The following is a 25948-nucleotide window of genomic DNA, read 5'->3' as shown; positions in this document are numbered from 1 at the left end:
TAACCACTGACATATAGAGAGTGACTGACAACTACTTTGCTCAGATCAAAGCAGGGTAATATCGATTAGTTCATGGGTTGCGCAGCTGGTAGGTGGTGGTGCATGCCAGCAGAATGCAAACAGAGGTCATCACGGAACACAGGAAGCTGCCTTATACCGAGTCAGAACATTGGTCCATCTAGCTCAGTACAGACTGGCAGCGACTTCTCCAAGGTTGCAGGCAGGAATCTCTCTCAGCCATGTTTTGGAGATGCCAGGGAGGGAATGTGGAACCTTCTGCATCCAAGCATGCAGATGCTCTTCCCACAGCAGCCCCATCCCCTGAGGGAAATATCTTACAGCTAGGGATGTGCACGAACCGAGTTTTGTGCACTGGTTCGGCACCATGGTGAAGGGAGCGGCAAGCGAGATTTTTAAATAAGAGGACAGCAGGTTCTTACCAGTTCTCTGCCACCACATGCAGTTTCCTGCTGTGGCGGCACTAATCCCAAGTACCTGTGTGCAGCACCAGCATGCACATGGCATCTGCACATGTGCACGGCACTGCACACAGGTACTTGGGACGGGCGTTAACTCTTAAAGATCCTGCTCGCTGCTCCCCTCCCTGTGGTGCGAAACCAGTGCACAAATCTCAGTCCACACACATCCCTACTTACAGTCCCTACTTAAGGAGCACATCCCTACTCACACATCTCCCTATCAAATGCAAATCAAGGTGGACCCTGTGTAGCAAAGGGGACAATTCATGCTTGCTAGCACAAGACCAGTTCTTGGGTTCCCAAGGATTCCCACAGAGATCATCTAGTTTCCCAGCCAACAATGGATTATTTCAGAAATGGGATAGGTCAGGGTTTCTTAACCATGGGCCCCCAGATGTTGTTGGACTACATCTACCATCATCCTCAGCCACAAAGACCATGTCTGGGGATGATGGGGATTGTAGGACAACATCATCTGAGGGCCCAAGATTAAGAAACCCTGGGATAGGTGACTGCAGGAAATGGCTCTGCAGGCTTCCCGCTCAAGTTCCAGTTTATAAAATGAAGATATTCTAATACAAAAAGAATACAGTTGGCAAAAATAAGCATGTGCATCTGTTCTAAAGTGCCTTGGCAGCTTTTCATAAACTATCATCTAAGGGCTGCTAGAAAATTATCTGGCAAGGCTGAACCTGCTTCCTTGAAACCAAACTTTAGTTAATCGTATTTTCTGATTATGAGAAGACATCAAGTTAATGGAGATGTAACATTAAGTCGTGATTTCTGGTCTTTCTACGATGTTATTGATCATTCATTATACCACATGGAGGAAGCAAGTTGAAGCCCCTGCTTTCCACCACAGGAATCCACATTCCTTTGCTTTCTGGCAATTTTCTTCCTGAGGTGGTCCTCACACAGTATACTCGGAGGAGAGAAAGGTTTTTCTGAGAGGTGCCAGCAGTGTTTGGGATGAGCCCTGAGCCCTTGTTCATCTCTAGTTATAATCCTCACTGAGGAAAGAGAATATGAGTTATGTTATAAATAGCTGATAGTAAGACAGGTGCTTTTGGGTTAGCCTGCTCTGTGTGTTCCTATGTGTTTCCCTTTACTTTATGCTGTAACACTTGAGTAGCTAAACAAAACCCCATTGTACAGTATGTTAGAAAAAACTCTGGCTTGTTCACTAAGTGAGGATTTCTCTCCAACTACTGCCCTGCAACACCTTTCATTCAACCACGTTCATTTTTTTATTGATCGCTGACTGAAAAGGTGCTCCTTCCCAGACCCAGAACCATAGGTGAAACATAGGTGAGTGGTGGTAGCAAAACTAATAGAAACCGACTCCTTTCTGTGTTTCGCAAGTATAAAAAGACCTTTTATACCTAACTAAGGGAAGGTTACATCACACAGGAACATAGAAAGTGTCTTATACCAAATCAGATCACTGGTCCTTCTAGCTCAGTATTGTCTACACTGGCTGGCAGCAGCTCTCCAAGGTTACAGGCAGGAGTCTCTCCCAGCCCCACCTGGAGATGCCAGGGAGGGAACCTGGGAGTTCCTGCTTGTAAAGAATGCAGACATTCTACCACTGAGCTATAGCCCCATCTCCTAAGGGGAGCTCCTATCTTAGGGCGCTTACATGTACTCGCCCATCAAAATGCAAACCAAAGTGAACCCTCCTTAGCAAAGAAGACAATTCATGCTTGCTACCACAAGACCAACTCTCCCCTCCCATCACAGTGTGTGTGGGTCAAAACAAACCCCATTCTACCTGCCCTGAAACTGGAATGTCACTGCAGGCAGAAAGCAGAACGCAGGCCTGAGCTTTCAGCCAGCCAGCTAGGGCTGGGAGTTCAAAAGTTCTGTTCCTGGAGTTCACAAATGTGGGGACAGTTCAAGACTATGTGGGCTGGCTGTCACACAAGGAGCATGTGCATGTATGTCTCCCCCTATCTGGCACACCATTCTATCCCTGTATAGTTATGGCAGGTGCGGGGGGAGGAGGAACAGCTGAAGTGCCCCTCAACATGGCAGGGGGGAAAGAAATATGCTCTCTCTCTCTCTCTCTCTCTCTCTCTCTCTCTCTCTCTCTCTCCCTGATGCAGTGACCAAAGCATATTGTCTGAACCCACCTCATGCATATCAACTATGCATTAGTGACAAATGCCCATGAGATCCTGCTCCCTGTCCCTAGAATACAGAGGCTAACATACTGCACAACATTATGTGTGCTGCAATGAAATGTTTGTTCAGTTGTGCAAAATTATTTCTAATGCACATCAATTGTGCAACTGCACTCATGCATTTCTTGGTGTTTAGTGCAAAAGCACTCTTGTATGACTGCATGAACGTTCCATTGCGACATGCACCTAAGGTTGCTCGGAATGTCAGCCAATATAAGTTCGGCTGTGCTTCTGAAGACCAGAGGACTAACATAGTCACATATGTTAAATCGCGCATTGAGGGTTGGGTCGAGATGGTCTGTCTCCCATGTAGCTGTTAAAGCGATGGAATGGCATGCTGTATGCACAATCTTCCTCACGCTGGCAGATATCACTTCAAAATGTAAGGCACTTAAAGAAATGGAACTAAAGCAATAATGAGGATGCCAATCATTCCTCCATCCCCTCCCCCCAAAAACACAGACAAGGCCTTTCAAAAGGGAAACGGGTCCATGTCAGAAGGCTCCATTGAGCCCAGAGAAATGATTCATGGGTACTGCAGAAGACAGCCACAGGAGATACGGATAGCAGTGGACACCATGCTGCAATGTTAATGAATGAATCAGCTACTGCCAAATGAAATCTGAGAAGCAGTTAGGGAGCTGGCATAAGGCAAGAAATACGCTCAGCCAGTACATTTCAGAAGCATTTAGAACAGGCAAATATCCAATGAAAGAGTAAATGAGCATACACCACAGCAATCTCCTGTCATATGAGCTGTATTTTTTTTTAAAGGCAAACAGGCATTCACCATTCAATTCAAGAAGTTTTAAAACCACAGTCTAATGTATGCACCCATACGTAGTACTTAGTACTTGCAGTCTTTTATATCAACTATATAATTGCAATACATCCTTTAATACATTAAATGACTGCTTGAACAAGCTTCATGGGAGTATTTAGCAAGCAGATGGGCATTCTATCCACTATGTAAAAACTACAGGAGGCTGGAGATGAAAGCCATGTACTCTTTGAAGGTTGGCAGCTTAGTACGTGCCAGCTACCTCTTTGCCCTTGGTTGCGCTGACTGATTATTGCACTGGTTAACATGAATTCAACACATCGACAAGTGGCATTTGCACAGCAGATATTCCAGAACTGGTGTCCATAAAATGCATAAAACTGCCTCAAACTAAAGAGCTACAGTTCAGGTTAAAGGGTTGCTTTGTCAACTTTCACAGTTGATGTTCATAGCCCATGTTCAATGTGAATCAACAAATCTGGTTTTTCTTTTCCTGGTACACTGCTTGCACTGGGTTTGTTTACTTGGTGCACAGGAGCCCTCTTCAGAATATAGTGGGAATAGGCTCACTAATCACAGCCCCTGTGCTGATGTTCTCCCCAGTTTGTCTCCAGAGGCAAACTCTGAGCACCGAGATGTTTGGGGGAATGGCTAGAATAGTCTGGTCGGCATAGGGGTGTGGCTGCCTAGCATCTCCTACTCCTGTTCCCCCCATAGTGAATGTGGGGAGGTAATGGTCTGTTTTCCACCTAGTTTTTCCTCTGTGCTGCTTGTTTGTTGAGAAATGCACAGGTTTGCTGCTGCATTAGTCAATACAATATCACTGTTCTGGCACCATACGAGTGTATGATTATGAGCCAGGTCTCACAATCAGTGAGACCCGGTTTCGGAGAGTGAGCAGGGAGGGAGCCCTGGGTGGCCGGATCGGCCACTCACATGATTGCCGGCTCCATGACAGAGCCAGTGGGGGCTGGGGAGCTTGGGGGCCGCGTGGCCCCTGGAAGCTCCAGTATGCCCTGCGCGAGCGTGCAGGGCATACTGGGGAGACCCCTGGAGCCAGGAGGCGGCTTTTCGCCTCCCCTCCGGGTGTCTACTCGTGAGTAGCCATGGTGCAGAGCCATGCCATGGCTACACACGATCGGGAAGCCTGGGTTTGTGGAGCGAGCGCTTAGGGGAGGGCTACAAAAGCGGGCTAGCCGCTTGTAAGCCACCAGAGCCCAGTGGTTTACACGAGCAGCAAAAATCAGGCTAGGTTCTCCTAGCCCGATTTTTGCTGCTCATGAGAATAGCCCCAATGTCTCTTTAGGAAGGCACGTGTGTACATCTTTAGCTACTCTTTATGTTGCCATAATAATAACTTCCACAGCTACTCTCATATATTTCCGTGCTGATAGGAATAGCAGTCTTGCCACTTTGTATTATAAGAAAGGCCATACCCGATTACCCACCAAGAGAAAAACTTAGTTGTGATGTTTCTTTATGGGTGTCAGCAACCAATGTGCGTATTTACATTAAGAGCATGTTACTGTTCTGCTTTTGGCAAATTAGTTGCATATCAATGGACTATACTCTGCATGAAATATTTCTGTATATACATTAAATATTGGAGCAACAATATTCCTAGATTTAAAAATAAAAACCTGGATTGATGGTAAAAACATCAATCTTATCTGAGAAATGTCCATAATTTTGTATTCTCTCCTTAAATAGAGAGTACAGTTTCCTCTACTCTTAGAAAGGCACAAGATCACACTTATTTCCCATTCTTGCCTTCCTAGCAGAATGGCCAGGCCATCCCTAACCATTGTAGTATTTCCATCTGCTATGCCTATATGACAAGATTTTTAGAATGAAGCCTTTCTATAATCCCACACAGTAACAAACAAAGACTACTATCTATGGCCAAATAGGATAATCATTGCCATCCAATCATAAACAAAATGTTATGTTACTGTGTTTATAACCAATGTAATTTGACCCATGAAACTAGAAGGCTGCAATATTGGTTAAATCTTAATTGCAATGGATGGTACACTTAACTCTAACCTTTTAACCCAATGTCCCCAACACTTAGCCAAGACATTCATCATCTATCTCTTGTTTAGGTCAAATATCCTTTCATATCTCTGCTCAACAAGACACAGGCAAACACAAGTGGATTCACCTCTTTCACACAGAGAAAAATAGCAAAAAGACAGATGCAGAAGACAGACAGCAACCTTTCCAACAGAGCAAAATTAGCAGCACCCAGAGGGATGGAGAAGTATCCAGAGAGCAGAGAGAGGCACATGCAGTGGTGCATGGAACAGGTGCATGGAGAGAGATTTATGGGCAAGCATGTAGTCTAGTTAGTTACATCCCCCAGAGATGTTTCCCAGTCATGAAACAGCAATCACTAAAAGAGGTACAAACTAAAGACAATATAGAAGAGGAAAATGGGTGAGATGAGAAAGGAAACAAAATGGGAAAGTATGTACACCATGGTTGGTATTGAACAAAAGATCCATGATATCTCTAAGTCAACCATTTTATGTAGGAGCTTATCTTCAATGGCTCACTCTTGTAAACATGAGCCATGCTGTAACCTATTAAAAAGGAGTGAGTCAGGGATGTCAGACACACAGGGTCAACAGGATCTATACATGTAAGTTCCTAAAAAAATAACATCCCAAAATATATTTCCATATAATGTGGAGCACAGTCCTATGCATGCTTATTCAGAAGTAAGTCCCACTGAATTCCACGACACTAGGTCAGAATGAATAATTTTATTTTTATTTTTTATTTATTTTTACATTTTTATCCCGCTCTTCCTCCAAGGAGCCCAGAGCGATGTACTACATACTTTAGTTTCTCTTTCACAACAACCCTGTGATGTAGGTTAGGCTGAGAGAGAAGTGACTGGCCCAGAGTCACCCAGCAAGTTTCATGGCTGAATGGGGATTTGAACTCAGGTCTCCCTGGTCCAAGTCCAGCACTCTAACCACTACACCACACTGGCTCCAGTCTTCATCTCTGGTAGGGGATGGGGCCATAGGTCAGTGGAAAAGCATTTGTTCTGAGTGCAGAAGGTCCCAGGTTCAGTCCCTGGTATCTCCAGCTAGGGCTGGAAATGACTCCTGCTTGAAACCTTGGAGAGCCTCTATCAGTCACTGTAGACAATACTGAGCTAGATGGACCAATGTCTGACTCAGTAGAAGGCAGCTTCTATTTCTATCATGTGTCTTTGCTTTTGCCAGAAGCAATCCTCTCTGTGGGATTGGACAGGGCCAAAGAACTGATTAAACAAAGGATTTGGGATATTGAGTTTCAGAATGATGTGTCAAGGACATCTAGGGTGTTTCATCTGCTTAGTGGTGTGATGAGAACTCGCCCAGTAGATTATCTATTCTTCCTTACCTTCCCTAAACACAGATAGGCCTTCTCAATGACCCATTTGAATGCCCTCCCTTTGGAACTATTAGCTGGTAGATACAGTAGAATTCCAACTGAGCAGAGATATTGCACCTTTAACTCTGATGAGGTCAAGTTGGTTGCACACATGCTCCTGCGATGTGTCTTTTACATAGGTCTTAAGTGAAGATGAATTATCCCTGTTTTACAAAACCTGCCAGAGCGATCCGGCGAATTTTATGTCAAATATTTGCTAATAGACACTAATTTATCAATTACAAATGCATTCATGAAATTCTATTGTTCTGCAATACAAGAGCAAAGTACTCTGCTTGCTAATGGTTAGAACCAATGTATAGATATGTTATTAATATGGATGTGTTCAATTATACATTTTAGGTGTTCTGGTACTGATCAAAGATTGAAATCAAGACTGACTGATAAGTGTATGTATGCATTGCTTATTGACATCTAGTCATAATTCTCCCTGACAACTTAACCTGGGTTGTATCAAAATCTGAAGGAGATGGGCTAACTGCCCCACTGCAGTGGGTGTCACCTGCATAGACTCCTCTACAAATTAGGCAAAAGTAAAGTTTATCATCAAGTCAGTGTCGACTCCTGGTGACCACAGAGCCCTGTGGTTGTCTTTGGTAGAATACAGGAGGGGTTTACCATTGCCATCTCCTGCACAGTGTGAGATGATGCCTTCCAGCATCTTCCTATATCGCTGCTGCCCAATATAGGCGTTTCCCATGGGGATTCAAACCAGCAACCTCTGGCTTGATAATCAAGTCATTTCCCCACTGCGCCATTAGGTGGCTCCTACACAAATTAATAAGGGGCAAATAGGGATAATAATTGTGCAAGCAGATCATCAAATGAGCACATCTTCAAATAATTAAGAGCATGACATTGAGAGCATGAACTTTAGGTTTTCATGGGTAAAACCAAAAATATTTGTCATGATTCATACATAATCTGACAACATTTATAAATTTGGGCACATTTTCAGAAGAGGAAATTGCCTCAGAGAATGGGCACAATCATCACCCACAGCCTTACATTTGTAGAAACATCAGCCTGCAACATTGCATCCAACTATTACACAGAACAGTGTCTCTGATACCTTTAAGTTTTACTCTGTGTGATTTGAGTTTCTATAGAACTGATCTCCCAGGCTTTAGTGAAGGACACCACTTCTAGAATTTACCTTGACTTTCAAAGGTATTTACAGTCTATCTGACAGTATTTGTATTCATGGCTATGTCACCAGAGCCCATAGAATGATGAATTGAACTACAGCATGTCTTTTATCTTGTTTTCAGGATTAGCCTCCAAGGCTTCAGTGGCACACAACAATTGATCTTCTGCATCAGCAGTTCAGCCTCTTCTTTGCTGAAGAGAGGCTTCCCTAGTTTTTCATGCTAATGGACACCTCATGGGGTCATGGCTCATTGTGAGATTAGAAATGGTGACACTAGTTAAAATGGCAGCAGAGTCCTCCTTGTGCACCAACATGTTAAGATGATGCATCAACCAGACCAGAATGAGCAAATACAGCATCTGTTAACTAAACCGCTGCTGAATGTGCTTATCAACATTTTTTATTATCAAACATCACAATACCTTCCAGCCTATGAAGGATACTACTTGATTCTAGCACACCAATTCTAAGCACATTTATTTGGAAGCAAGATCTATTGTTGCATAGAAATAACTCAAGAAAACAAATTTAGGGTAGCGACATATTCCCCACCCCCCACGTTATCATTGGGAAACATCTGGTTTCAAACTACTTGCCAATGAATATGGGCAGGATTATAATACATTTGCCTAAAGACATATTCAGTGATCAGCTGGCAGTGCAGCTCCTGATAATGCTGGGGCAAGATGGGAGAGAGAGGCGCAACCAAGGTTGCTGGGAGCCAGAGACAGCTGCACCTCATTTGGCAGCCCCTGGCTTATTAGGCTGACTACTGTTGCCAATATGGTTCATGGTGGAAGAAAAGCAATTATGGCTGTATTTCAAAATGTTACAACTCCAGAGATAAGATGATCCCAGACATTAAATGTGATCCTTTCTCTAACCATGCATTTCCTAGGAATATTCTCTAGTTTATTCCAGTGAAGATGATCACTGAGTCAAGTGCTCAGGACCTGTATAGGTCATGGAAACACAGAAGTTCTCAACAGTCTCTTCAGTAGTGATGCTGAGAATCAATCTATACTGGCACAGCTTGGACTAGATTGGTTTTACTTGTTTACATATACTTATAGACGCAAAAAAGGGGAGACCAAAGTCCCATGGTGCTATGAAATTGTTTACTGCGGCCCAACGTGTATTGGCTGAAGCCTTCTTCAGGGGCAAAATATTTTCCAATGAAATCCTGTCATACAAAACCAACTTCTCCACAAACAGGTAAAAGCATGCTTAGACTAGCAATAGCAATAGCACTTACATTTATATACCGCTTTATAGCCGGAGCTCTCTAAGCAGTTTACAATGATTTAGCATATTGCCCCCAACATTCTGGGTACTCATTTTACCGACCTCGGAAGGATGGAAGGCTGAGTCAACCTTGAGCCCCTGGTCAGGATCGAACTTGTAACCTTCTGGTTACAGGGCAGCAGTTTTACCACTGCGCCACCAGAGGCTCTGCGCCACTAGCCAAAACTCCTTAAGCAGACTTGCTGCTATCTTCCTCCCATGAACTATTTTCCTGCTATGAGCTACCACTGGATAGCTATGAGCTATTTCATTGGAAAACATTTTGCCCCTGAAGGCGGTTTCGGCCGATACGCATTGAGTTGCAATAAACAATTTCACAGCACCGTAGGACTTTGGTCTCCCCTTTTTTGCATCTTGACTGGGTGCTTCTTGTTTTTCTTCTTTTCTTACATATTTATAGCCTGTTTTTCTAAATGTTTGAAGTAGCTAATGATAAAAATTAATATAATTTGATACATCAGTGGAAATAATGTATTGCATATATTATGGTGGAAGGTAAAACAAAGCTAAAAAGCTTCTTTTCTGAATTTCTATTCCACTTTGCATTCCTCACACATAGCTGCAGGGTGGAGTATGTAAAAAGAGTTTTAAAATGATAAAAGTGTACCTAGTAAATAATAAAGCAATGTCTGCAACCACACAGACGCTTTTATAGCATCTGAGAGTTTACTATCGGGCACACAAGCAATTAAATAAGAAATTCTGCACTTTACATGGATACTCTTAACAGCTGTTCTAGAAACATTCACTGATGCACAGATATACCCCTCTAATCTCCTGCCTAAGCCTTGCGACCATACAGAGCTTTGTAGAGTCAGCACAAATCAATGTATCTCATTTAATTAATGCTAAAGGGGGAAATAATCTCACACTAATAAGGCAGCAGACAAGCCATCCTGGACTGGTTGACTGTGCCTGAGGTCTTAAAAATAAACCGGCATGAATTAAGAAGTGCATTACGACCTATATAAAAATGTTCAATTGCTCGGCTGCATTGCAACGCTGACCAAGAGAAGAGGAGATGGTCATAATTCTCAATGGCCCCATTATATAGCACTGTTCTGAATTACAGTGGCAAAGAAGGTTCTGCCATCATTAGCTCCAAAAAACGGCAGTGGCAGCAGGGTGTTTTGCTGGTCTGATGGTAGCAAGCATGAACTGTCCCATTTGCTAAGCAAGGTCTCCCTTGGGTTGTATTTGGATGGGTGACTACATGGTAAGCACAGTCTGCTGTAAGAAATTCCACTTAGGGGATAGGTCCATAGCTCAATGGTAGAGCATCTGCTTGCATGCAGAAGGCCCCAGATTCACTCCCTGGCATCTCCAGGTAGGACTTGCTTGAAAACCTTGGAGAGCTGCTGCCATTCAGAGCAGATGATACTGAGCCAGATGGACCATTGATCTGACTTGATATAAGGCAGCTTCCTATGTTCCAAAAAGGGCTCAACTATTATACCAAGATAATATGCTGCAGAAGTTCAGAGTATATATTCAAATTCTTTCCTAGGTGGTACTGGGAACATATCAGCTATGGTGGCGCAATTGGGAAGCAGCTTGCCTAGGGAGCAAGAGGCTGTTAGTTCAAATCCCCGCCGGTGTGCTTCCCAGACTGTGCCTAGTAAATATATATTTGTAGTCACCTATATTGGGCAGCAGTGATATAGGGAGGTGCTGGAGGCGGATACTCACTTCAGTGACAATGGCAAAAGGCATTATCTCATACTGCACAGGAGGAAGGCAATGGTAAACCACTCCTGTATTCTACCAAGAAAACCACATGGCTCTGTGGTCACCAGGAGTTGACACCGACTCAATGGCACAATCTTTCCTTTCCTTTACTGGGAACATAGCAAAAGAGGGGGAAACTGCTGCCAGTGTGCTGGTTCTCTGATCATCCATCCCGCTGTTACTCAAATGTTTGACAGTGAGGCACAGGATTCTTCATTTTCTGGATTAAAATCTGATGCACATTTCACTGCTATACTAAAAAAGAGACATATAAATTTCTTGCTTAGCTCCCAGGACAATGGGTAAGTGTCTTAGCATCCCATTCTGCCTGTGACCTTCTCCGGCAGGGTTCTGGAATAAGACCATGCTTTCTAGGCAATGTTGATACTTCAGAGATCATCCCCATGCCTGTCAGCTGCAGAAGTGGCTCTGATGGGAATCTCAGTGTTCCTCTACTCCTTCCCTTAGGGAACATTCCCTTTCCAGTGGGCAGAGCGCAGTGGACACATCCAATATGGTGGCTTAATTTTAAGTTTACAGTCTATCTTACATAACATACCGTGGCTGAAAAGTATAGAGGGAATGGGAAATTAACACTTTATAGTCCCCAGCTCAGAAATGCCCTCTTTAACATAGACCTAAGCAAAATGCACTTAGATTTCTCTGCCTCCGTTTCCTGTCTCATTAGCACACTATTGTGGTAGAGATAACGGCTAATTTACTAGTAAGCCAGGTTATTCTAATTGTTATGCACTTACAGAAGACAATTTAACTTTTCTGTTATGTTCTGCATTCACACAGCTCACAGCATTTTTAGTAGCACACCAGCATTCATTATTTTGATTTTACAGGTTGGATTGCTGTTATAAGTGGAGGTTAAGAGACTTACAGCATGTCATCTGAAAAAAGATCAATTTAGTAGAATTAAAATCTCTCTTGAATCCCAGCATTGCCTTCCCAAACTGTCACATTATCATATGTGTTTTTTAAAAATAATATACTCACAAATACACTTTTCTTAACAAACGGAATGACAAATTATGTTGTAAAATGATGTATTTTGACTATTGCAAAATTAAATGATTGAGAGAATGCAGGAGATATATTATCTCTAGAATTCAGTTTCACATTTGTTAAAAAATTCAAAAACAGGCTTGGATAAGTACTCAGATGGGCAAACATACAAATCCTGTTGAAGGCATATAAACAAAGATTGATGAAAAGTTGAACTATATACTGAGTTGGTGGGTTATCTCTTTTGGGATACCCAGGATCATTGTTAGATTTTATTTTATTTAGTGCCTGCCTCCATGCATGGGAAAATAAAAAGATAAAAACCATGATGTTCTGAAAGGAAAGGAATACCATGGAGGCAAGAAAATAGCATGATGGACAGCTGTACACAAGGAAACAAAATTAGCATTTGCCATGAAAAAACACCATCTAGTTGGCCCAGGGGAAGTTAGGTCAAAACACTGCTGTATAAATTATCACTGCAACAGAGACATTCAACAGTAATTCAAGGCACAATAAGCATATGAAGTTGTCTACCAATCATGAAGCTGCAGGAATGTAATATATTCATACTACAGTCAAACCTTGTCAATCAAAAGTTTCCCAATCATGGATTTGAGTATCTGCGACTGGGAAATTGCCACCACCCTCACCAAGTATCTGCAGTTTGCTGCCTTAAAAAAAATTGGGTGGTTTTGGGGGGAGGATTTCTGGGGTCAGGGGGCAATTTTGATGGGTTCGGGGGGGGGTAATTTCCAGGGGTCAGGGGGGATTTTTTTCTATATTTTTACATACTTTCCCAATCGCGATTCCCCTAACCCCATTTCCCATTCATTTCAATGCCTTGTCAACCGTGAATTTTGCAACTGAAGGGGTTTCCAGGAACAGAACCCTTGTGGTTGCAAGGGATGACTGTACTTGAATTGGTAGAGCCCAAATCCCAAAGATGTGACAGAAAGGGCAGCTTCACACATAATAGTGACAAGAAAATATGGAAAAACTGCTTGTTCTTGCCAGCCATGCAATCCCACTGCCACTGCCATTATAATGATGTCTGAAGCTGCCAATGTCAAGTGGAGAATGTTGGTAACCCACCTCAGCTTGACATTCAGGACCAGACCCCTGAAGTTGGCTTGACAAAGTCAGGCTGAAGGTGGGTTACCTACATGCTCCATCAAAGGTTGAGTTCATACGCTACAAAAATAACAACGGGAACACACAGCTAGTGGGAACCAGCAGCTCTCCTGTATTCACTTGCTGTATTCACATTCGAAGCTGCCCAAAGCCACAGTCATTTGGGATCTTGCCGAGGTGTGCACCCATATTCAAAACATGCTTTGAAGGGGTCACACATTGGCTGCCATCCTAATGAAGTGTTAATGTAACACACACAGTTGCAGTAGTGCAAAAAGATTTCACAGTTGCACTGAAAAAAGGGATTTGCACAATTGCACAACTGAGTAACTGTGCAAAAATCCATTTAAAACAACAAATATTTACAGACCACTTTTCAACAAAAGTTTCCAAAGCAGTTTACATAGAGAATGAATGAATGAATGAATGAATGAAAATAAGATGGATCCCTGTCCCCAAAAGGCTCACAATCTAAAAAACAAATGAGGCATGCAAAAATTGTGCACTATTGCGCATGCGGAAGCATGCCAGTGGTAGCAGAACACTAGACTGGAAAGCAAGCTCCGGACTTAGAACAAACAGCTAGCACAACAGCTTTGTGTTAGTACAGCATCTTTCTGCAAGTACTTCATTAGGCAGGATGTCAGCCATTATGTTTATAGTCTATTACACATACTAAAAACGTGATGTATGGAAGCAGCTCTGAATCTTACTGTGAGAGCAGGGCTGGCATTACATAAAACAACCATCCAAGGTAATGTTCTATAATTAAGCCAATGAAAAAGTGGCCATCTTTAGCTAGTATCCCAAATCCAGCTCTTGTCAGTGTTCTCTGAAAGTATTCAGAATTAAATCTTTTGTAGGCCTCCATTTATTATCAAAACAGATCATATCCTAACAAGGTCAGGCAGAGCTATAGGAAACCCAGTCACTGCCATAATACAGTTTATAACCCATCTGTGACTCAAGACTTGCTAACCTCAGAGCCTGTACAAGGGGGGAAAGTGACAAAGATTCATTTTACCTATATTGTGTTATGTTCTGATGACAAGCAATTTGAACCCCCCTCTGACATAATGAGATTTCCCTTCTGACATGGCAACAGAGCAATTCCATCAGCCCACCGCCCATGCTTTGGAGACTCTGGGTTGTTGAATAGATGACTTCTGGTTTCCCAGCATTTTCACAGCAGTCCACACAAAGAGCCATCCTTCAAAGCTGTGGTGACTGGCACTGGGCCCCTTTTGCTTCTGTTCAACTCAAGGCCTGTTTTGTTTTGTTTTGTTTTAGATTTCCCATGGTTTAAGGTTTCGCATCTCACAGCTTTGTATGTGTTTGGAAGCACATTATTTCCTACGTAAGATTTTTCAAGGTCATATAACTCTAATTAAGAGATGGCTGGGTGCTTTTTTTTTTTTTTGTCCCCCCCCCCCCACTTGATAAACATGCACAGATCTGTGAAAATTATTTGGAGGCTCACAGACAATGACTTCTATGTCTAACAGTAATAATGGCATGCATGGTTGATTTATTATGTACACCTTAAAAATGCAACTCAAGACATTCTAGCAGTATAAGAAGGTAGACATAAGCCCTATTTTCTCCCTTATTTGGCTACATATTAGCATGTGGAAGGGACTGATCAGGGTAAAGCCTACCGGTCCCATCCCCAACCTCTATGCATTCAAATATACCATTTCCATGATGTACCATTCCTATGCATGTGTACTCAAACACACATAGTTTCCTGTGTGTATAATTTCCTGGAAAACAGTCCTGTGTAGAGCAGCCTACATGCATAGATTCCATACAACAGTACATCTGATGTGTTGAGCTTCGAGGCAGGGTCAATGCATGTGACCCCCCAAGCAGCCCCTTGCATGAGTTCAAAATCTAAATGAGCAAGTGAATAGGGTTCTTCTGTGCAGAAATAGACAGAAGAACACATCACAGCTGATGTATAGCTATTGCGAAAGCAGCAGAAAATGTTACAAAAACCTGCAATGCACTCCATTTTATGACCTATGATATTTTGCAGGGAGATAACAGCTGTTCCTCTCTACCACTGTTACTACCACCACCAACAACAACTTTATTACTAGGAACTATACAAATGCAGAAGTAACACAGTCCCTTTGCTTACAACATGAAACTTTAAAACATCTGGAAACTAATTAATTATGTAGAATAAGTATACTTTTATCCAGCCCAAAAATAAATAATAAATAAATATTATATTTGGCAGCACAATGAAACAAGCTTAGAATGATAATGATAAAACGTATAATATATGTTATGAACAAGCTAGTCCACAGCATATGAACAAGACACTAGTTAATATCCAGACTAAGGTTAAGAAGAACATAAGAACAGCCCTGCTGGACCAGGCCCAAGGCCCATCTAGTCCAGCATCCTGTTTCACACAGTGGCCCACTAGATGCCACTGGGAAGCCCACACAGGCTTCACACACACAAATAGGGGACTGACAATTTTTGGCAAATCTCTGTTCCTTTTGCAGACCTCTGTATCTCCCCAAAATATGTCCCTGTTCTCCTATAGGGACATATTTTTGGGAAGCAGAGAAGGTTGTAGAGGGAAGGGGAGGAAGCATGAAAATAATCCCTCCCATTATGCAAACAAAATGTTATTTGGCGCGTGCAACATTAGTCCAGATATCAGCCATTGGCAGTCATCTGTTGAATTCTGAGTTGAACTCAGGTGACAGCTGGCAAGCAATATTTGCAATAACAAAACTTTTAGATCTGCATGTGATATGAAAGCAATACACAGTTCCTTACAATTCAGAACAGATGAACCAATATGCTAATGTACAAATACATTATTGATATGAATATATTAGATCTACTGAAATACAGTGGGTTATGTCCAAAGGATATAAATGCTGTCTACGAACCATCAAGCCAAATTCATGGAGGACAGGTCTATCAATGGCTACTAGTTTGATGGCTATAGGCCACCACCAGTCTCAGAAGCAAGATGCCTCTAAATACCAGTTGCAGGGGAGCAGGAGCAGAAGAGAGGGTATGCCCTCATCTCTTGCCTGTGGGCTTCTCAAAGGCATCTGTGGGCCACTGTGGGAAACAGGATGCTGGACTAGATAGGTCTTGGGCTGTTGTTACATTATGATGTCTAAGCACAGTAACAGAGATAAGTTGGTTGTGACTACTTAAATCCATTTAATTTCAAAGTGGCAGGCAAGAGTCACTTTCTCTGGACACAACAGTGAATTTCAAAAAAGTTAATACTTGTTGCCTTCTATGGAAAATTGCTACGGTGACTGTTTTGGTCATGAGGGATGAACAGGAGGAGTGAAATTTTTCATTTAGTCTGTGGATCTATTAATATATATGCACTGACGCCTCACACACAAACCCAACTGTAAAAAACAACCTAATTAGATAAAGCATTCTTTGAGCTTGCAAAGAATACTTTCTTAAATGCACTTGCTTAGAACATGTTCCTGAAGCTACAATGAGTTTTTTCAAAGCAAAGATCTCAGCTGAGTTTCTTTTCCAAAAATCTCTATATAACTTTGTTTTCATGATATATAAAAATGAACCAACATCCATGAAGGCCATTCCCACCCCCCAAAAGAAGAAGAAATTAAATACCATGACTGTTGCATCGAGATGTTTCAACAAGTCTACTATTTTGGTCGTAGCAAGCCATGGCTTGGTAACGGTAGCCTTGCCCACATTCTTTGATGTCTCCTTGTACTTTCATTCCCAACAGTAAATCCACTTTGCCTTCTGGTAAAATACAGTCAGACCAGTTCCCCACAGGCTGGGCATTATACTTGTCACATGGACAGAACTGGGTCTCCATTAGTGGATAAAGCTGGGAATTTTTACATTTCTCCCTCTTCTTACTTTTTCCTGGAAAACAATTGGAACTGTATCAGAAAGTGCTTGTTGTTTCCTAGCTCAAAAGCAGTAATATAATCTAACACATTTACTTTCTAGAACACCAAGGGCTTGTTCTCATGATCATATATGGGAGTGGGTTGGAGGGAAGACACACTATTACCCTGCACCTCCCAGATGGCCAGAGCAGTGGCATTCTCCATCACTGAAAATGGGAGCTTGGGCCTCCACATATACCATAATGCAATGAGGGAGCAGTGGAAAGGCAGCCCTCAGTTATGTAGCAGCTCTCCTCTCCCTGGCCCCACAAGGCACTGGACTATGATTAAAATTGCCACCGGCTGTCCAGGAGCACTTTAAAGGTGCATGACAGCACAAACAACCACAAAAGAAGGTAGGGCAGGTTCCATTTTCATGCTAACTTATAACCTGGATAGCTTATCTGGGCTACACGGGTTCAGAGATGCTAGGTCAGGAGGCCTGTGTGCAGCATCGGGATGCACATGGCCACCATGCATAGTCTGTATGGTGTTGCTGACCACGCACATGGCCGCCCCGTGTGGACTTCCGAGTGGTACACCAGGAAATGTGGTAGGGCGGCAAAGGAGCAGGTAAGGACCTGCTTTACTCGTGCTTAAAGATATTGCTCCTCGCCCTGCCAAAATGATTCAGCACATCTTGACACACCAAATCAATTTGTGCACAACCCTAGTGATTCCTCTGAATTAGTTACAGTTATCAATCTCAAAATTGTATCACATTCCTTATTTTCAAGTTTATTTCTCAGTTGCTATAGCAAACTTTCTTTCACAGTTCATGGTGCTATACTTTTGTATTTCTTCAGTTTTTAAAATGTCTCACTTCATTTCCCTCAAATACTTATTTACTTGAATCCAAGACTAGGCTTTTTCCAAGTTCTGTTAGAAATTAGGGAGTCATCTTACATTCAGAGTCCTGTTCCTTCTGGTTTTAACTTTTTTTTATTTTAGGGGGTTGTCTTAAATTCAGGGTCATCTTCTATTCAGGTAAATATGGTATTTTTTACTTCACTCGAGATTCAGCTTTGTCTTTTTACCTGCGATTTTTTGCATAGTTACCTGTGTGCAGGTCTCATATAAATCACCAGAACTCTCATAAATACAGAAACGTAATTAGAGTTTGTTGTTCTCTGTCCTGCTAGTTAGTATTAGTTTTCATCATTTTAATAGCTTGAAGTAGGCTTGGCAAAAAGCTTTCTTTAAAATGCATAATTATATGAACTCTTTATTGCCTAAATCTAAATTTGAAATCAGTATCTACCTCACTGCCATTTAAGTGGCAACATAAATTGATGCTCCACTGTTTCCCTTTGCTAAGAAATATAAATTTTTATGAGATGTTAAAAGATGTGTCTCGGAAAGACATTGGGTCATTAAAATGTTTACCAGCACAGAACAGAGACAGTCTACATTGCATTGGTAATACTTTGTTTTGATTAAATTGGGAGCTCTCTCCATTTCTCATGAATAATTACTATGCCCCAAAGAGTAAGAGACACGAAGCAAACAATGGATTGCTTTTACTGGACCAACTTCTATTTAGATAGGACTAAGTTAGATTTTGAGATATAGAACATTTCCTGTTAGACAGAAATATTTAATTTTTCCTTTTAAGCTCTGGAATTTGAATTATATAGAGCTTTCCTAGATGGAATTTAGTCCGGCTGCAATTCATCAAAATTATGCATGTGCATATAAATTCTGATTTTTAATAATGAAATGTCCACTGTGTCCGAAACCCAAAATGGGCCCATTCAACAAGAAAATGCTAGTTAGTGGATCAAAGCTAAGATGTTCAGTAGTTCATTTATGTAGCAATTCTGCACACAGGGGGCTAATACTTCATTGACCAATTAGACAGAGAGACAAACTGTTCACAGAACTGGAGCTAAAGCTATTTAAACTTGTTTCTGAAGCCAGTGTATACAATACCTATTGAACTGCTGGACAGTATCTGTGAAGCTTCACACAAACGTTAAAACAAATGTTAAAATGCAGTCCAACGCTATGTTATGAAAAACATCTTGCAATCTACTGTAACAGTTATAGACAGCTCTTCTGTTGATGGAGCCTAGCAGATTACTATATAGTTTCTATCATCTACGTGTATATGGCAGATGGAGCATCAACTCTTCCTAGGATCTGTGGGAACTAAAGCAATATCAATCATAAACGATAACGGAAGACCTCCAAAGGATGTCCTCCAAGGTCCTTTGACGTTTAGCCCAGGGAGATAAAAAGAACATCCAAATCATGTTTATCATCTACATTTTGACTGAAAAGGATGAAGCAGAGACTATCTGCAAATTCACTGATGCCTAGTGCCAAATGTGCAGATTTTCTTCCATGGTGCTTGGAAGAGGTTATAAGGAAGTTCCATGCAACTCCTCAATTAACTGCAGTCACTGGCAGTGTAGGTTTGCAATAGACATTAAAATATTCTGAAGCATAAAGTATAAAAGCTCAAAACATTTAGTGAGCTCGGTGACCTTGGACAACACAAGCTTATTTGGTTTGCATCCAAGAGAAGCTTATTTAGTCAGTCTGTGTCTAGTGACAGCTAGCTCTCTGCTATTACAGGTGGACCTCATTATCTGCAGGGGTTCCCTTCCCGCATATTACCACGGATAATGAGTCATTGAATCTATGGGAACATGGGGGTTAGGTTCCCAAACTAAAAAAACACCAAAAAACCCATAACCCCCCCCCCCCAAAATTGGCCAAATAAAGTGCCCTACCGTGCTCTGTGGGTCTCCTGGCATCCAGCAATGTCCCTCAAATGGTCCCAAGAATCATAGTTTTTTTTCCAAAATAGTTTTTTTTCTTTTTGGCTTAACTGAATCACAAAATGGCTTCCGCTGACAAAATGGCAGCCAGAAATGACCACCGCAGTCACTTCTGGTCCTCTAGGAAACACGGATTCATGGCTTTTAACACTTTCCTATCCACAGATAATGAAACTGGGTATCAATTAGACACCCATGAATATGTGAAACCACGGACATAGAATCCGCGTATAATGAGGTTCTCCTGTACTCAGTGCATGCTGACAGCATATATAGTGTCTGCAATTTCAGTCACTTTAGGGATTATACCTACACAAGAAATAAAATAATCCAGTTAAGAACAGCAATGCCAGTGAGGCTGTTTCTCTTGGTATCCTCTCAACTCTTACCTATAAGAGAGCGCTTTCTTGTCCTCACTGCTCCACAGTCCCCATTGCAAGAAGAGAACTTCGACCAGCTTGTGAACTGACAGTCATCTTGGCAAGGGATTTGGCAGAGTTGTGTTAAGGGTGGTAAAGAGCCTGCATATTTAAGGCACTCACTGATGTCAGCCTGTCCACCATCTTGCCTGCGACAAGTAATTGCTGGAAGCAGAAAAGCAGAAGAAATTATAACTAGTCGATAGGTCTCTTGTTAGATAATGTAGCAGCTAACCGTGCTCACCCACATTTGATCTTGCACATCAGGCAATATTTGTGAATAATATTGCTACTGTGGGGAGCTCTATTGGTGCTATGGATTTATTTTCAAATTTAGAAAACACATGTAATTTGAATCAGCAATTGACACAGACAATACAGCATAGAAATATAATGCCAACCATTCTGTGAAAAGGGAAGGGAAAGGAAGGGAGGAAGAAGGATGGAAGGAATCTCTTATTATACTCTATTTTACTGCATAATTTAACTGCCTTGTATTTCAAATAATAGATTTTCTAGGATAGGAATTGAACAAAAACTAATTTTAAATATACTATAATTACATGCATGCCCGGTTTTAAAATTTGAAAAGACGACAAAACTCCCCCTGAGAAGTATATTTACTCCATGGGAAAATAGGAAAATGTGTATATTTGGGAACAATTTGGAGACTGAAAATTATATTAAACCCACACAGAACAACATAAAGGTTCTTTGTTCCAACCATAACGTAATAAGGGAGCGATAATGAAGGGCACCAAAGACTGTATTTTAAAATAAAAATGCATACCTATAGAACTACTTTAGGCTTTGAATTGTAGAGAAAATTCTCTCCAAGATTTATCATTTCTTTAATGCCATAAAAGAAAACTGTTTCTGATCTGCAAATTCTATGTGTTTTTAAGGCTCTAAATTAAATAACTCAAAACAAAAACTTGAATACAACTTTAAACTATATCCTGCTTTTGCTTGATAGCTATACAGCCCAATCCCATGCCTGTTTACTCAGGAGTAAGTCTCATCGAGTTCCATAAGACTTGATCCCTGCTAACAACAAACAATTAAAAAGTATGTCTTTGCAACTTACAGAATTTTCAATTGTAAGTTGCATGGCTAAAACAATGATTAGTGACAATTTTGCTTCTCTCTCATTACTGGATACCATGGCCAGGTCCTACGCTTGACCCTCACAGTTGTCAGAACAGTAAATACTACACCTGATCTTAGCCCAAAGGCCGAGAAGCGATCACCAAACCCAATTAATTGTCTTGAAATTAATTTGTTCTGTGTGGTGCCACAGCCTTCATTTCCTATATCTGAAGATACAAACTGTGTATTTCTAAATGGCCAAATGACAGCCATAAATGTACCAATATAGTAGAATAACCAAGAAAGCAATATAATAAATGTGGACCCTCAAATGTGCAAGGCTTTTAGTGGTACACAGAGGACCCTTTAAGGACCAATATGAATGGAGGGTCATCTGTGGTTTTTGCTCTTTCTACATTTATAACTCAAATATACAGTTTTGCCTCCAAGGCACAATCTGAAATGGTGTAGTATGAAAAGGACCACAAGGAATTCCAAGAGTGACAACAGAATCTGTATTGCAGCACTGTGCACTCTTCACTCAGAAATAGAGCCAGTCTCTCAATAAGCATTTACAACTCCTAGTAAATAAAGTCTTGGAACAGTTGTTGCAAACAAGCCCACGCAGCCAAATTGGAGGTATCAAAAATTAATTTTGAATGCTACAAAAGACTACCTGGATTTGCTATCTGTATCAAGCATTCATCACTAAATGTGGGGGTGAAAGGTGCAGGAAGAAACACACTAGGTAGCCACATGCCCATGCCAGCACACTCAGCGCATCCTCATGTGCAATGCTTCTCTGCAGAGGCAAGCATTGAACATGGGCAGCAGCGTGTGGCTGGCTGGCATGCTCCAAACTCCCTGCTCTCTGCATTCAGTGAATGAAGGAACAGAGTACATGAACAGGGCTACTGAGACCTAGGTATTTTCCCCATTCATGCCTTTGATGCTTTAGGAGAATGGAAGAAACAAGAAAATAGGCCCAAACCACAAGTCTTTTGTGTCTGTGCACAGGTTCGGTGCTGAACTGGTGCTCCCAGTTAGCTTATTTTGGGGTAGCAGAGAAAGCACCCCCTTATATTATACTGGATTGCACTACACAGTCAGACTACGGGATCATAGTCCCCATTATGAACTTTTCACCCTGCCCAGAGCTGGTAAAGGTTCACAACCAGTCATTCAGTACAAGCTAGAACTGAGTAATGTGTGTTTAGGTTATGTGTATGACAGGACTGAAACAGAACCTGTCATCAGCTTGAAAGCAGACCCTAGTTGCCAAAGGTAAACCATTGAGGGAAGAAATCTTCCCCTTTTGCCAAGATAACAGTTGGAAGCACTCTTTAGGAGGAGCACAGATAACAGTCTATTTCCCATCTTGTTATAAGGTAATAAAGGGCTGACAAGGACCTATAAGAGAGCAGCTCATTAAAAACCATGGATGTGTATCTTTTTGCACTTGGAAAACATCTCAGTTCTGAGATAAGCACTCAAGTACAACTATTTACCACACATGCACATCTGAATAGTTTACTCTTGCCCTTTTGTCTGGCAAGTTACACTCAAGATTAACTAAGTTAATGTAGCAATGAATATCTTTGTTTTGCATGAGTTTCCCCCCTCCCCCTGGCCTCCGGGCATATTTCAGAGGTATATTTACCCCTGGCCAAAGCACATGGCCTTGGAATCTGTTTGGATCACGGGGGGGGGGGAGCCACCACACACTCCACCCTACCCTGGTAGGGAGGAGCTCCACCAGAGCTGCGGACAAGCCCAGCGAGGTTTATTTTTTCCCTGCAGGAGGATGCCACACCACCTGGAAACCCCCAGAGGACACCCCGGACGATGTGCCACCCCCCACCCACAAGCTGAGACCAGGTTCCCCCGCTCTCCTGACTTGGACTCTACCCTGGACTCTGTCCAGATTCACATACACATGGAACCGAAGGAGGACTTACATACACTGGCGATGCCTTGCAGCTCGCGACTAAGTCAGATGGACACTTATTTTCTTATGGCTGTCCTGACCTGCATGTATGTATGTATGTAAACTCCCGCCTCAAGAACGTGATCTATAACATGTCTGCATGCTAAACGAACCATGCCAGCATAGCGGCTGACCACACCAGGAACTCCTGCTGACAACACCCCTGGAGGACCCCCTGGACCTGGAGAAGACCCTCCACCGTCAAGGACCCACGCCCAGAGGCTGCAATTGGCAGAAGAAGACTGGCACGGCCCTGCTGGCCACACACAAGGTGAGGCTGGGATCTGACCCTCCCTTGGACCTTTTGGACACTCCTCTCACTGAACTCTTTTAACCAGACTCTACCCAAACCCGTAGGAACTTGCGTACAGTGCTATATTCTCTCTACCATTGCAACCACACATTCGTTAGTACGCGGCTGTGTTTTATAGGGAAATTCTATTCACTATGGATTTTGTAAACCTTATGCTAAACATTCTCTAATAAAAGTCAATCCTACGGCTCTCAGACATGCGAGTTGTAGCCTTTCGTTCCTCAATCTTCTTTCTTCCCTGTTTTCCTGCCTGATTACTCTCCATCCTAAGTGCATCTAATGCACCAACTTACTTAGGAAGGACAGGTAAACTAACATCTAGCCCTTCTAAGCCTCCTCACTGCTTTTCTCCTTTCTCTGCTTCTCTCTCTACCTTCCAGGCACTTTCACTTTTCATTTCATTTACCTAATCAAACTCATTTTACCTTCTGCACCCCCATGTCATCCTCTATAAAGCTTTAAAACTGTATTTCTGTTTCCTCGTTATTTCCAATATGCCAATGGTAAAAAAAGATAAAGTGTGTCGTCAAGTCAATTTTGACTCTTGGCACCCACAGAGCCCTGTGGTTGTCTTTGGTAGACTACAGGAGGGGTTTACCATTGCCTCCTCCCACTCAGTACGAGGTGAAGCCTTTCAGCATCTTCCTATATCACCGCTGCCCAATATAGTACCAGTGGAGATTCAGACCGGCAACCTTCTGCTTGCTAGTCAAGCATTTCCCTGCTGTGCCACTTAAGGTGACCGAATATGCCAAAACTTGCTCAAATTGATACTGGAACTGAATTATTCCACAAGCCAAGCTAATTTCCCCACTTTTGGCCAAAAGCACAGCTGGAGCATCTAGCCAGTGCTAGTCAGCAGGGTAGTTCTGGCAACTTCGCTACCATGCAAATGGTGCCCACCTGTGTGAAGATGCTGTGTGTGCCCCTGCGCTACACATGGGCCAAGTGCCACCACAGCAGCAGGAATCTGCATGCAGCAGCAGAGAGCAGGTAAGGACCTGCTCTCCTTTTAAAATAAAACCCCGCTACCCTCCCTGTGGCTCCAAACCTGCGCACAAACCTCAGTTCATGCACGTCCCTAAAGTCTTTCACCCTGTTCTCACCTTTAGTATATATACCGACCGTACGTACAGAGGGGGACCACGATTGTGATCACTGGCTCTGCCACCAGCTTCCACAAGTTCAGTGGAAAGTGAGAATTGCAAGTATTGCCCCACTCTTGCTTTCTATTGAAACTGTGGCACAATCCTGCTCAGCCCCACCGAACATGTTCAGTGAACATTTGTTCTGAAGGTGAGAACAAAGTAGTGTGATGTTGGAACAGTCAGGTTTTCCAACCTGACTCTGGAATATGGGGAGCTTTGAAGAGCTCTCAAGGTCGACTGACATGTAATTTATTTAATTAAATGGTAACTTATTGGCATGCAAAGGTAGAGAAGCACAAGAAGCTCATTCAGTAAATGGGGTCCATCATGTAGCAGAAAGAGTTAACTCCCAGACCAAGTATAGACACAGGATGATATCACCAAAAGAGGGAGGGGCCTGCTTTTTTAGTGAGTTGAAATAAAGCACTGAGAAAACACAGACCTGCTTCTGCTCCATTTTTCTTGAATAATACACATCAATCACATCTACAGCTATTCTGGTTAGTACAGCAGGAACATAGTTTCACAGTAAGAACAGTTTTCATGCAGAACACTCTCATAAGGGTGCTAAAATGAAAAGCCATCTTTGTGGTTGACATTTTCATAGAGAGTAGGGCAGAAGGTGCTGCTTGAGAAGAGGTCTTTTGCTTAAGGAGGCTTCACAGACTGCCAGTCTGTGAAGACAATACTGAGCTAGATAGACCAATGGTCTGACTCAGTATATGGCAGTTTCCTATGTTCCTAAGGAGCAGCCCATGTTCTCCCCACTAATTCTTTATTTACAGACCGGGGAATACATGGGAATTCAATTTATATGACATTTATTTACATGGTACAAATGGAATCTGAGACTGGAAATCAATTTCTTATCACACAGGATTAGACTCATAATTAATCTTGCTCATATAGATATTAAACTGGTCACAGATAATAGCAGTAAGAACAAATATGCTTATTCTGGATCAAAGACAAATAACTGAAATGTTTTATAAAACATAATAGAGCTGCCAGTACAACCAAATTTAACATGGTTTTGGTTCACTTAACACAGTGTTTCCC

The 25948-nt window shown here is 42.1% G+C and overlaps 1 protein-coding gene across 11 annotated transcripts in view; it reads right to left on the bottom strand.

Annotated features, from left to right (window-relative positions):
- THSD7A (thrombospondin type 1 domain containing 7A) overlaps positions 1 to 25948 on the bottom strand; it is a 424790-nt gene that overhangs the window by 61220 nt on the left and 337622 nt on the right. For all 11 annotated transcript variants that reach the window (XM_053259796.1, XM_053259795.1, XM_053259797.1 and 8 more), the window contains 2 exons: positions 20323 to 20517; positions 16858 to 17121 (listed from right to left, as the gene is read on the bottom strand). In XM_053259796.1, the coding sequence (XP_053115771.1) occupies positions 16858 to 17121; positions 20323 to 20517 (459 nt within the window). The remainder of the gene's footprint in view (positions 1 to 16857; positions 17122 to 20322; positions 20518 to 25948) is intronic.

This window comes from Hemicordylus capensis, chromosome 6, assembly GCF_027244095.1.
Source record: "Hemicordylus capensis ecotype Gifberg chromosome 6, rHemCap1.1.pri, whole genome shotgun sequence".
In the NCBI taxonomy this organism is placed as follows: domain Eukaryota; kingdom Metazoa; phylum Chordata; class Lepidosauria; order Squamata; family Cordylidae; genus Hemicordylus; species Hemicordylus capensis.
This window is presented reverse-complemented; position numbering and strand designations above follow the sequence as displayed.